General features: G+C 45.2%; 1 protein-coding gene across 2 annotated transcripts in view; it reads left to right on the plus strand.

Moving 5' to 3' along the window:
* slc27a4 (solute carrier family 27 member 4) overlaps positions 1-13304 on the plus strand; it is a 71754-nt gene extending 58450 nt beyond the window's left edge. The window contains exons 8-13 of one of the 2 annotated variants that reach the window (XM_059993701.1): positions 1-210; positions 3060-3186; positions 3449-3586; positions 5832-5996; positions 9385-9531; positions 11767-12164. In XM_059993701.1, the coding sequence (XP_059849684.1) occupies positions 1-210; positions 3060-3186; positions 3449-3586; positions 5832-5996; positions 9385-9531; positions 11767-11924 (945 nt within the window). In that variant the 3' untranslated portion in view covers positions 11925-12164. Of the gene's footprint in view, positions 211-3059; positions 3187-3448; positions 3587-5831; positions 5997-9384; positions 9532-11766; positions 12165-12227 lie in introns of those variants that run through there. The other variant, XM_059993700.1, reaches the window with a different exon arrangement.
* The last annotated feature ends 1057 nt before the right edge of the window (positions 13305-14361 follow it).

Raw genomic sequence — 14361 nt, forward strand, 5'->3', positions numbered from 1 at the left:
ATTGTCCAGTATATCGGGGAGATTTGCCGCTATCTCCTGAGCCAGCCCCAGCGCAGTGTGGAGAAGGAGCACTGCGTCCGCATGGCCCTGGGAAACGGCTTGCGGCCGTCCATCTGGGAGGACTTCACTTCCCGCTTCCAGATCCCGCAGATCGCCGAGTTCTACGGAGCCACGGAATGCAACTGCAGCCTGGGGAACTTCGACAGCAAGGTACTGCAGGCAATTGGCACCATGCCGGCTGCGTTAGTGGTTGCAGAACAAGTGCCCACTTTGTACGTGTGAGAACGCAGACACAGCTGAATCATTTGATCAGACTGCAATGCCCCGATTCCTTGCTCCACCCCACCATCCTTCCAGAGGGTTTTGCAGCACAAGAAAAGACCGTCTTGTCTAAATCCGCTGTATTTGTTGACATAGCAACGTTTACGAAATGCTAGAGGAACTCAGCAAGTCAGGCAGCATTTATGGAAAAGAGTCAAGTGTCAATCTTTCAGGTCGAGACCCTTCACCAGTTTCTCCAGCATTTTGTGTGTGTTGCTTTGGATTTTCAGCATCTGCAGATTTTCTCATGTTTGTTATTCTTTGATATATTCAAAACCGATTTCATTTATCTCATTTTTCTCAGCCCGGTTCTGTATTGTTTCCTTGCCTCAAATTTCCTTCGAACTTTGCATTAACTGTGACAAAGCCTTTTGGGCTCTTGAACAGAAAACTGTTCCTCCTTGCTCTCCCTTTTCCCTGATGATTTAAACCAATGATTCCCCCGTTGCCACTGACTTTCCAACTAGAACAAGCAGTCTTTCTCCTGCTTACTAATTCACACATCCACTGCGCTCTTGCCAGAGGAAATAGTGCCAGAGTTTCTAATCTCTCTCTGTATCATTTCACTCCTCAACCAGTACCATTTGGTTATTATTTTACTCTTTGTAAGAGCTTATTCCATGCCTTTTGTCTTAAATGTTAAGCCTTTAATCTTTTCCAATGACATCTTTCTCTGATGACATTGATTTCTCTAACTTATGGTAATTTCTCCCCCTCGCCTTTTCTCTTTTTTCCCATTCCTCATTGTGTTCTCTTTCCCTCACTTGCCCGTCACCCCACTCTGCTCCTCTTCACATGATCCACTCTCCTCTCCTGTCAGACTCCTCAGTCTCTTACCTTTTCCACCTACCACATTTCCCTCCGCCCCTTCACCTTGTAACTTGTACTCCTTCCCCTCCCTCCACCTTCTTATTCTAACGTCTTCCCACTTCTGATGAAGGGTCTCAGCCCGAAATACCAGCAGTTTATTCCTCTCCATAAACACTGCCTGATTTCAAAGTTCAAAGTAAATTTATTATCAAAGTACATACGTCACCATATACACCTGTCAGATTTATTTTCTTGCAGTCATACAGAGCAAATCCAATAAGCATATTAGAAACAATGAAAGATCAAACCAACCAGACATACAGCCATTGTGCAAGAGACGACAAGCTGCAGGTACAAAAGAGGGGAAAATAAATCAATAAATATCAAGAGCATAAGATGAAGAGTTCTTGAAAGTGAGTCCATAGATTGTGGGAACAGTTCAACTGAAGTTGAGTGAAGTTATCTCCTTTGGTTCAAGAACCTGATGGTTGAGGGGTAAATAACTAACTGTTCCTGAACCTATTGGTGTGAATCCTGAGGCTCCTTTATCTTCCTGATGGCAGCAACAAGAAGAGAACATGACCTGGGTGGTCAGGATCCCTGATGATGGATGCTGATTTCCTGCGACAACACTTTGTGTAGATGTGCTCAGTGGTGGAGAAGGCTTTACCCAAAGTGGTCTGGTCCGTATCCATTACTTTTTGTAGCATTTTCTGTTCGAGAGCATTGGTGTGTCCATACCAGGTTGTGATGCAACCAGTCAATATGCTCTCCATGACACACCTATAGAAGTGTGCCGAAGATGTAGATGCCGTGCTGAATGTCCTCAGACCTAGGAAGTAGAAGCGCTGCCGTGCTTTCTTTGTGATTGCACTTGTGTGCTGAGCTCCTTCAGCATCTTGTTTGTGCTATATGTTTCTCACTGTTGCAGTTCTGCATAAAGAAATACCGATGTCACTGAACTTCCCACAGCTTTCCAAGTGGACCTTCACTAATGTGTTGCAATTGTTAAGGTTTTTCCAGTATCAGATCCCTTTGAGAATTCTTGTGTTTCTCCAACTTCAGTCTCTTGTGTGTTAACCATTGTTTTCTCCGTAACGGCAGCTGTACTCTCGACAACACAGACTCTTAGTTTCCCCCTCAAACCTCTCCACTTTCCACTCGGTTTAAATCTATGTTTTGATGAAGCACATGGTCACCTGAGCAGATCTGTCTGCATCTAGCCAGTGTTAATCTGCGATGTTCACATGGCATCGAAGGTGTTATTTACGCTGTTGATTAATCTCTTGAGCAGGTGCCTGGAACGCTTCATTGCACCAAGCAAATGAATCCTGTTGCATACTTCAAGCATGCAACCCTGGCCAACTCTGGTCTAGTTTTCTAGTGACTTGCAGGGGATAGGATATTGCAGCAAAGCGATCAGGCGCTATACAACAGTGTGAATGTTTCTAATGCTGATGCCACCTGAAAACAGTTGTTAAACAGCACAAGATAATTCCTTGTAATCGCAGATCACTGGGAAAGTTGTCCTTTGATTTGTGTGCAGTAGAGTAAATTGTCTGAAATTTATAAGACCGTAAGACATAAGAGCAGAATTAGGCCATTCAGCCCATCAAGTCTGCTCTGCCATTCCATCATGGCTGATTTATTATCCCTCTCAACCCCATTCTCCTGCATGCTCCTCATAATCTTTTGCACCCTTACTAATCAAGAACCTATCAACCTCTGCTTTTAATATACCCAAAGACTTGGCCCCCACAACTATCTGTGGCACTGAATTCCACACTTTCACCACCCTCTGGCTAAAGAGTGGTAGCTTTGGTGTGCTGCTGGAGCTTAGTGAGCTTGTTAGAATTAAGTGTATATTTGGGAACTCTTGCAATCTCGGAATGCGGTCTAATGTTAATTCATTTGATTTTCCCTCACAGACTGGTGCCTGTGGATTTAATAGCCGCATTCTGCCATTCATCTACCCGATCCGTTTGGTTAAAGTAGACGAGGAAACAATGGAGCTGATTCGAGATTCCAATGGTGTCTGCATCCCCTGTCAACCAGGTATCCTCATGACCTCTGGTAACCTAGCAACAACCCAAGTCAAAATATTCAATCCTCTTTGCATTTAAAAAGGAAAGTTACCCCTAAATGTCATTAGCTGTCAGCAAGTAGAATAAAAGTTAGAGATCAGTTTCCAACTCATTGTCCAGGGACTCTCGGGGAAGCCACAGAATTGTGTGTGCATGCACGCCATTTTTCCCTCTTGCATTTTAAACACTGCAGGGATTTAGCTGTTACGTGTTGTCTGTTTTCTCTTGCCCAGGTGAGCCAGGCCAGCTGGTAGGCCGTATTGTGCAGAGTGACCCCCTGCGGAGGTTTGATGGATATGTAAACGATTTGGCAACGTCCAAAAAGATTGCCCGTGATGTGTTCAAGAAAGGAGACATGGCCTATCTCTCTGGTAAGGAGTGGTTGGAACTGGATGACTTTGGATCTCCAGGAACAGCACGGCAGCGAAAGATGACATACAGCAAGTTGCCATTTGGTACTTTGCTGTTCTATCAACGTTTACTCATCACCAGAGGCATGCCAATCAAACAAACAAAATGCGGCACTCAGGAAAAGGAAAGTGTTTTTAAATAAAACATTACCTTTTTCATTTTCAGGGGCTAAATCAAGCCAAGCCTAAATCCAGTTCAAGATCTGTAGCACACTGAAGAAAGCTATACTGATAAGTTCACGGAATGTCAAGTGGTTCATAAAACAAAGAAATGGTAGTCCTCCATTTCCAGCACACTACTTCTTGGCTTCCAGAGATTTTATTGCTTTATAGCAATAGCAATCTTTAGAGTAAAGTCACATGTTAGCCACATCTCACAAACAGCAATGTCCAGATGGTCTGTTTGCATGGTATGAAGATAAATATTGTCAGGATACTAAGTTGTGGCCCTCTGCTTTAGAGCAATCAACTGCTTTTGGAATCTTTTAATATCTGCCTGAGGTGCAGACTAGGCCTCAATTAAACAGCTCCACCAGAAGGTGGCGCTTTTGACAGTACTACACTTCCTCAGGAGTGGGATATCACCATGGCTACAGTAAAACTTACGGATTTAAGCAATTCCATGACCTCGTTACTCTGGAGAGGATCACCCAATGAGCCACAGCTGGAATCTCTATCAGTAGGGACAAGGGCTTGGGCCTGCAGCCTGCTCTATTTCACTGCTGTCTAACAGACTGTTCTAATTTAAAAAATGTGCGAGTGATGAGGATCTGGTTGTTGGCTGTGCAGAGAGAATGGAAAATATTCCATTTTCATTTGTATCAGTCTGAATTTGCATGCCGACTGCATGTCTTTTTAAACCAGAAATTGTATGTTGTGTGTAAACCCCTAATTTGTGAGCAAGATTCTGCTGTGTCCTCTCTCATGGGCTGCAGGTCCAAGATCTGGGAGGTTACTGATCACATCCTGCAACTGCAACAAGTACTCCAAGGTACTGACTCATCATATAAACATGGAAACAGGCCATTCAGCCCATCTTGTCTCTGTTGTTTCTTACCTCCATTTAGGATCGTAGTTGCAACCAAAGTAACTGCCTTGTTCCCATATGCCTTCATCTACCTATTCAGTCTAATGTTGATGCTTTCTTCTTCCATTACTAACCTCAGATGGAAATGTCCATATCTCTTGCCCTTTATTCTAAATCTTTTTCATTTAACCTCTGTAGTGGATACTGAATGAGATGAAGATTAAGCACATTTAGTTAATGGGTTAATCTGTAACTCACCAGTAGGGGCATAGCGTCATACAGCAGAAAAACAGGCCATCTGGCCCACCTCAACCATGTTGACCGAGATGTCTGTCCATGCTACACCCATTTGACCCATGTCCCTCTAAAACTTTCCTATCCACATAACTCCCCAAATGTCTTTTAAATTCCGTAATTGTACCTGCCTCAACCCTTCCCCTGGCACCTCGGTTTTAAATGACTGAAGCGCGGAATGGCTTCCTCCTGGATTGTAGAGACTGCTGTCAGAGTGGGTCCTCAAGTTGTGGTGGTGGACGCCTGGCCAGCATTTGTAGGCCAATCTATCTCCAGCTGGACTACCTTGTAACACAGGGGTCACGTACAGGAGAAGATCGAACACCAGGCACATTTTCCATCCATCGCCACACTAATATCTGAACAAGTAATTTCAACAAGCTTGAACGGATTAGTACAACAAAGCCAATGTTGTTTTTTTTTAACTGAGAGGATCTTTGATTCCAGGCTCTCGTCTGCTTGGCCGTGGACTTCACTGTGCTTTTCTTCATGTTTTTTTTTGTATTCCTTGTTTGTGAAAGACTTGGATCCCACAGGGAATCAGTTCATGCTTACCTAGCCCATTAGAACAATCTGCTGGTCTACCACAGAATAATATTTGCTGTGCGCTTTTCAGCTTGTACCCATGGCCCCCCCCCCCCCATTGTGAACTGCCAGAGTGGTACAGTCTCCTCTGATCTGGTCCCAACTCTTTCAAAAAGCAATCCATGCACCCTTCCCTTTCAATTTTTTGCAAGTATTATCCCCTTTGCTTTGGAAAACCACAACTGAGCCTGTTTCCACCACCATACCTGCCTGTGTATTTCTAACTCTATAACCATTGAGAGGAATTTCGTATGAATGTAGCTCGGAGCAATGTTCTCATCTATCCCCTGCTGTGAGTAGGTGACGTCCTGGTGATGGATGACTACGGCTACATGTATTTCCGGGACCGCACGGGGGACACTTTCCGTTGGAAAGGGGAGAATGTGTCGACCACAGAGGTTGAGGGAATTCTCAGTCGCTATCTCAGCATGGCCGATGTTGTTGTCTATGGAGTGGAGGTACCAGGTAAGTGACCATCAGCACTGGACCTGGGTTGGTCTCATAAGAATGGTTCTTTCTTTTTAAAGTTCTTAATTCAGCTGGAATACACTGTTCCAGGTTTCCGATGGCAAGCCCCCTCACTGTCAGGTTTGCCAGGATTGGGGGCGTTTGACCCATAGAGTCTGCCCCGCCATTTCCCCCTCAGCAACCAATCTCCTGCCTTCACCCCGTACCCTTCCATGCTCTAACAAATCAGCAATCTATCAACGTCTGCCTGAAATATGCCCGCTGACCTGGCCTCCAAAGCCGCCTGTGCCAACAAATTCACCACCCTCCAGCTAAAGAAATTCCTCCTTATCTCTGTTTTAAGTGGACAGCCTCCATGGTGGTTTCCCTGCTTGGTGGTACCCATAGGTTTCTGGTGAGGCCTTTTGCAAATGACACTGAAAGGGTATTTAGACCGTGTGCTTGGTGAGATGATGTGGGACACCTGGAGCTTGCATGACATTGCCTATTCTTGTTACAAATAGGAGAGAGAAGATCAAGATGGAGCTATTAGATTCACTAAAAACTTCTGAGAGCAGAGCTGATGGTGGTTGTCCATACTCACTTTAAAAACCCATGTGGTCCCAACAACCAGATTGGTTTAAACACACCGGGATGCCTCTGGGATCAACTCCGGTCTGTGCCGACACTAACAGTGGCCCTGGTGTCTTGAGTTGCAGATGGAGTGAATTTGCTCTGTGCATCCATGTTCAGAAACACAGCCAGAGACAATGGAAGATCGAGGGGATGGGAGCTGGTTGGAGAGAAGAGGCCGTGCATGGATCTGCAGAGTGCTGCTTAGACAGACTTGCTGTTGCATTCCATGCAAAAAGTTATTCTAAGCAGCTTCACAATCCCTTTAAGTAGGTGGACCACGATTTGAATCTGATAAGGAGGAAGAGGGTGCCTTTCCACCTCTCCCCAATGCCTCCTCCGCAGGCAGGACAAGTGCTATATCTGCCCCTACAACACCACTCTCACCACCATACAGGGCCCCAAACAGTCCTTCCAGCTGAGGCAACACATCACCTGTGAGCCTATCAGCATCATCTGCTGTATCCATTGCTCCTGGCGTGGCTTCATCTAATCGTGGTGAGAATCAGAGTAGATTGTGGGACTGCTTCATCAAATACCTCTGCTCTGTCCAATGCAAAAGGCTGGATTTCCTGGTGGCAGCCCAGTTCAGTTCAACTTCCCATTCCCATTCCAACATGTAGGTCCATGGCCTTCTCTACTTCTGCGATGAATCTAGACTTGGAATATGAGGTGTTGCTCCTCCAACCTTTCTGGGAAGCTTCCAACCTGATGGCATGAACGTCAATGTCTCCTCCTCCCCCTCTCTATTCATCCCACATTCTGGCTCCCTCTTACCCCTTCTCACCTACCCATCACCTTCATCTGGTGTCCACTGTCCTCTCCTATCAGATTCCTCCATCTGCCTTTTATCTTGTCCACCTATCCATTCCCAGCTTCATACTTCATCCTTCCTTTCCCCATCATCCCCCTCAACTGGCCTCACCGATCACCTGTCAGCTTGTACTCCTCCCTTGTCCCCCACCCCCCCCCCCCCCACCCTTATTCTGGACTCTTCATTTCCAGTCCTGATGAAGGGTTTCAGTCTGAATTGTTAACGGTGCAATCCTCTGCATGGATGCTGCCTGGCCTGCTGAGTCCTTCCAGCACTTTGTGCATTCCCCCTCCCCCCCCTTGCTCTGCTGTCCATTTTATGGATTGGACAAATTACACAAGCTGTCATTGTTTCTTTTGATGGGTGGCTCGGAATGTGGTGATGACATTAATCATGAACAAAATGAGAAGTCTTATGCAATAGGAAAACTGCCAGGGGTAGTGCTCTGCAAGAAGACTAGGGCATTGTTGAAGAATGTGCTGGGTAGGTGGCTGAAGGATGATGGGATGACCGTGGGTTCAAGGAATCTGAGCAACTGCTTTTGTGGCAGAATAACACTACAATGGATGAGTTGTGCAAGTCGCTTGTGTGTATCTGCAGCTATAACAGCACAGACCGCGTTCCCAGTCTGTTCCGAGTGTGAGAGGTGGAGCTCGCTGTCCTCAGCTCAGAGACGAGTCTATCGTCATCTGAACAGGTGCAATGCGAAGCTCATTTGCAGCAGCGTCACAACATCAGGGACACATTAAGCAAGAAAAACATAATTAGTTTAATTTATGAAAAGGTATGAGAAGGAACCCGATGAGAACAAAAACATCTTTTGCAGTACAACAGACAGAATAACCATGAAGTCCCACAGTGAAGCTCTTGGTCATTCTGCCTCAATAGGATTCGCATAGCACAGAAACAGGTCATTCAGCCCAACTCATTCATGCTGACTCTATGCCCAGCAAGCTAGCCCCCTCTACTGCATTTGACCCATAGTTCTTTAGCCCTCTCACATCCATTTGCTTATCTAGATGGCTTTTGAATATTGCTGTAGTGCCCACCACAACCACGGTTTCTGGCAGCTCATTCTAAAAATAGCCCCAGCCGTTGCTGCCCCTTGATGTCTCTCTGATCTTAAACATGTGCTGTCTTGATTTTAGCTCCCCCTCCTTTGACTTCATATATTAAAGGCAATAAGACTGACAATTTAGGAATGAGGCACCTCAAACAGCTCTGAATTAAATGACATGATAGTCTATGCTGGGGTGACAGGGTGATGTGTCTCTACCAAAGGGGGTGTAAGGCGCCCTTCTGCTGGCCTGCAGATCACCCTTGGACAAGGTGTAGCGCCCCTCCCCTCACATGAGGCCGTGGAAGCAGGTAGCGGATGGTTGTATGAACAGCTGCTTCCGAATGGGGAGGGAATTTGATCTAAGTAGCTTTGACTGTGGGATGATTGTTGATGACAGACGGATGGTTTGAGTATCCCAGAAACCTCAGACCTCCTGCAATTTTTCACCCATCTCTAGCGTTTATAGAGAATGGTCCAAAAAAAAAAACACTGGGCAGCAGCAGTTCTGCAGGTGGAAAACTAAGAGGTCAGAGGAGAATGGCCAGACTGGTTCAAGATGACAGGAAGGCGACAGTAACTCAGATAACCATGTGTGCAGAAGAGCATCCCTTGAGCGTACAACATGCCAAACCTTGTAGTGGATGGGCTAACAGCAGCAGAAAATCACAGTCATACACTCAGTGGCCATTGAGCATATAGTTGAAGAAACAGAAGGGTGAAGTGAGTGGATAGTTTAACTACTGATTATTCCCTTCCCCTCGATCGACCTTGTGATCTTTAGTTGCGAGATATACAGGAGTAGAATCGCACCAACTGCAGATAACCTGACTACTCTGGGATGCTCAGATGTTGCTGTGGTTTTAGCTTTCTTCTCTTTTCTTCCCAACCCCTTTGATTAGGTGCAGAAGGCAGAGCTGGGATGGCGGCCATAGCAGACTCCAGTGGCTGGGTAGACTTGGAGAAGTTCTACACGGATCTTGAGGTGGCTTTGCCACCATACGCACGGCCTGTGTTCCTGAGGTTGCTGCCAGTAGTGAGCAAGACAGGTACGTGGTGGTCCGAACTCGGCCGGAAATTTGGGAATATTTTGGAAGAGCGCTGCTCCTGCCAAGAAGCCGTAGTGTTTACCTTGTGTTTAATGAGATGGAAAGCAACTTACTTCCTTCGTTGATGTTGACCAGTGCAACACTGACACAAAAATCCCTCCCCATCCCTGAAGAGGGATTTCTTTTGTGTCCAGCTGAGCAGAAGAGCAGATGGGGGCTGAGCTTAACACCTCCTCTGAAGGTCAGCAAGTGTGAACCCATGATTGTGACTGCAGAGTGGGGGTTGAGCTGTGGCAGGGTTTGAATGCCATAACCTCCTACGAAGTTAAATTTTGTGACATGAGGACAGCAGAGCTTCGCTTCCAGATGAATCAATGCTTTCTGTGCTTGCTTTGATCACCAGAACAGGGAGGAACCATCACTCACCCCCATGTCTCCTGATAATCCTTTGGTCTCAGTATCTGAAGGTGACGTACGGGCTGCCTTCAAGAGCAAGGAAAGCATCCGGTCCGGATGGAGTGCCTGGCCGAATACTGAAGTGCTCCGGGAGTGTGCTGCCCACCTGCTTAAAGCAGGCTTCAATCATATCGGTGCCCAAGAAGAGCACGGTAACCTGATTCAATGATTATCGCTCCACGGCACTTACATCCACAGTGGTGAAGTGTTTTGAGAGGCTGCTGTTGAAGCATATCAGCTCCTGTCTGACTGGTGTCTTGGATCTGCACCAATTTTCCTACCAAAGCTACAGGTCTACAGCAGATGCTATCTCGTTGGCTCTCCGCACAACCCTGGAACATCTGGACAGCAAAGATGCATACAACAGGATTGTCTTCATCAATTACAGCTCGGCATTTAACACCATCAACCTCTCAAAATTAATCAGTGAACTCCAGGACCTCGGCATCAATACCCCATTGTGCAATTGGATCCTGAATTTCCTCACTTGTAGACCCCATTCAGTTCAGATTGGTGTAGCATCTCCTCCACAACCTCCATCAGCAGGGATGTGTGCTTAGCCCCTGCTCTACTCACTTTACATACGAGTCTGTGGCTAACTACAGCTCCAACATCATATACAAGTTTCCTGATGACGCCACTGTTGGGGGCTATATCAAAGATGGTGATGAATCAGTGTACAGGAGGGAGATTGAAAATTTGGCTGAGTGGTGTAATCACCTCTCACTCAATATCAATAAGACCAAGGAACTAATTGTTGACTTCAGGAGAGAGAAACCAGGGCTGCCTGACCCAGTGTAAGGATCAGTAACTTTACATTTCTGGGTGTCACTATCTCAGAGGACCAGTACTGGACCCAACATATAAATATAATTGGGAAGAAAGCACGGATGAGCCTCTACTTCCTCAGGAGTCTGCGGAGATTCGGCATGTCATCAGAAACCTTGGCAAACGTCTGTGGATGTGTGGTGGAAAGTGTGCTGACTGGCTGCATTACGGCTTGCCATGGATACACCAATGCCTCGGAGGGGAAATTCCTGCAAAAGTTAGTGGATTTGGCCCAGTACATAATGAGTAAACGCCCTCCCAACCATTGAGCACATCTACATGAAATGTTGCTGTAGAAAAGCAGGATCCATCATCAAATATCATCACCGCTGCCATCGGGTAGAATGTACGAGAGCCTCAGGACTCGTACCACCAGGTTCAAGAACAGTTACTACCCCTCAACCATCAAGCTCTTGAACAAAAGGGGTTAACTACCCTCATCTGAGGACTCAGTTCTACTGTTATTTCATGCTTGTTATTTATTGCTGTTTATTTATTATCTGCATTTGCATAGTTCCTGATGTTTTAGTTTACAGATCTTGTTTACAGTTACTATTCTTTAGATTTACTAAGTATACCCGCAGGAAAGGAATCCCAGGGTTGTATGTAGTGACATAAGACATTGGAGCAGAATTAGGCCATTTGGTCCATCGAGTCTGCTCTGCCAGTCAATCATGGCTGGTCCTTTTTTTTAATCTCCCCCGAGCCCCAATCCCTGACTTTCTCCCCGTAACCTTTGAACCTTTGATGCCATGTCCAATTGAGAACCCATCAAGCTCTGCCTTCAGTACACTTCATGACCTGGCCTCCACAGCTGCCTGTGGTAATAAATTCCACAAATTCACCACGCTCTGACTCAGAGGTGATGGGGCTGCCCCCAGTGAGCCACAGCAAACACTTATCAACCACTATTTTTGACACTGACCCTTTTCTTTATTTTCACATTCGTAGGGACGTACAAGTTCCAGAAAACGGAGATGAGAAAGGAGGGTTTTGACCCAAGAGTTATTAAGGACAGACTTTACCTCCTGGATCAAAGACTACAAAAATATGTTCCATTGGACGAAGAGCTCTTCAGCAAGATCCAATCAGGGAAAATGAAGCTGTGATTTTAAAATAATATCTATGAATTTATTGTTACCTCATCTTTGCTCTTGTCAGTAGCCATAACAAGCAAAAGGGATAATTCATTCCACTTCTGTTACTTGACCGGACTTGCATGTATAGGATGTTGACAAAAACTTTGGTTATTTTTTCTTTATCTAAGTTTATTACAGATTTACTAGTAATTTATGAAGAGATTATTACAATTTTGCACAAGAAAAAAATTATAATTAATTTTTATTGTCTGTACTGTTTTGGGTCTTATTTTTTTAATTGGGACTCAGTTTTCTATTTGTTTGTTCCTTCAGGACTTGCAAAACATCCTCATGTGTTATGAGAATGGAATTAAACAGGATTCAACAAGGAACAGATCTTTTTCAAAACGTCTCCTCAAAGAATCGCTCAGTCTTGATCCTTTATCTCCTTTGCTCTCTCTTCTAAATTGTCGTTATTGCCTCCTTCTCAAAGAGTTCTCCCTAGATTTGCCCCTGGTACGAGAGGTTGCCCCAGAGGAGGTTTACATGTTAGAGATACAGCATGGTAACAGGCGATGGAAGACCGCGCCACCCAATTACACCCATGTGACCAATTAACCTACTAACCCGTGCATCTTTGGAGTGTGGAAGGAAACCAGAGCACCTGGAGGAAACCCACGCAGTCATGGTGAAAACTACAAACTCCTTATGGACAGCAGCGGAATTGAACCCAGGTCACTAGCACAGTAATAGTGTTATTCCAACCGCTATTCTACCATGACACCATAGATAACCGTAAGCCATAGGAGCAGAATTAGGCCATTCAGCCCATTGAATCTGCTTTGCCATTCCATCATGGCTGATCCTGGATCCCACTGAACTGAGTAACCTGCCTTCTCGTCATATCCTTTGATGCCCTGACTGATTAGGAAACCATCAACTTCCACCTTAGATATACCTATAAGCGTGGCCTTCACCGCAGTCTGTGACACAACATTCCACAGATCCACTACTCTCTGGCTAAAAGAATTCTTCCTTACCTCTGTTCTAAAAGCTCACCCCTCAATTTTGAGGCCGTGCCCTCTTATTCTGGATCATCCTCTTCACATCAACCCTATTTAGTCCTTTCAATATTCAGTAGGTTTCAATAAGATACCCCCGCATTCTTCTAAATTTCCAAAGCAGCCAAATGCTCCTCTTATGTTAACCCCTTCATTCCCAGAATAATTCGTGAACCTGCTCTGGACTCTCCAATGACAACAAATCCTTTCAGAGATATTGGACCCAAAACTGTTGACAATACTCCCAAGTGCAGCCTGACTAGTGTCTTATAAAGCCTCAATATTATCTCCTTGCTTTTATATTCTGTTTGCCTCGAAATAAATGACAACATTGCTTTTGCCTTCTTTACCACAGACTCAACCTGTAAATTAACCTTCTGGGAGTCTTGCACGAGGACTCCTAAGTCCTTCTGCACCTCTGATGTTTGAATCTTCTCCCCATTTAGATAATAGTCCGCACTATTGTTCCTTTTTACCAAAATGCATTATCATACATTTCCCAACACTGTATTCCATCTGTCACTTTTTAGCCCATTCTTCCAATTTGTCTAAGTCCTGCAGCAATCACATTGCTTCCTCAGCACTACCTACCCCTCCATCTGTCTTCATATCATTCACAAACTTTGCCACAAAGCCATCAATTCCATTATCTAAATCATTGACAAACAATGTGAAAAGCAGTGGTCCCAATACTGACCCCAGAGGAACACCACTAGTCACTGGCAGCCAACAAGAAAGAGCCCCTTTTATTCCCACTCACTGCCTCCTGCTTGTCAGCCATTCCTCTATCCATGCCAGTGCTTTCCTGTAACACCAAAGGATTTTATCTTAATAAGCAGCTTCATGTGTGGCACCTTATAAAATGGCTTATGAAAATCTAAGTAAATGAGACTTCCTCGAAGAACTAACAGATTTGTCAGGCAAGATTTCTCTTCACAGAAACCGTGCTGACTTTGACTTATTTTATCATTAGTCTCCAAATACCCTGAAACCTCATCCTTAATGACACTTTCCCAGCCACTGAGGTTAGGCTAACTGGCCTACAATCTCCCTTAAAGAGTTGAGTGACATTTTCAATCTTCCAGTCCTCTGGGACCGTGCCACAATGAAGTAATACTTGAAAGATCATGACCAATGCAGCTGTTACCTCTTCAGCACCTTCTCTCAGGACTCTGAGATGTAGTCCATCTGGTCCAGAGGACTTAATCACCTGAAGATCTTTGAGTGTTCCTAGCACTTTTTCCTTTGTAATAGCAATAGTACGCACTCCTGCTCCCTGACACTCGCAGACCTCCAGCACACTGCTACTGTGTTCCACAGTGATGACTGATGAAAAGTACCCATTAAATTCATCTTCCATTTCTTTGTCCCCCAATACTACCTCACCAGCATCCTTTTCCAGTGGT

The sequence above is a fragment of the Hypanus sabinus genome, chromosome 18, assembly GCF_030144855.1.
Source record: "Hypanus sabinus isolate sHypSab1 chromosome 18, sHypSab1.hap1, whole genome shotgun sequence".
Classification (NCBI taxonomy): domain Eukaryota; kingdom Metazoa; phylum Chordata; class Chondrichthyes; order Myliobatiformes; family Dasyatidae; genus Hypanus; species Hypanus sabinus.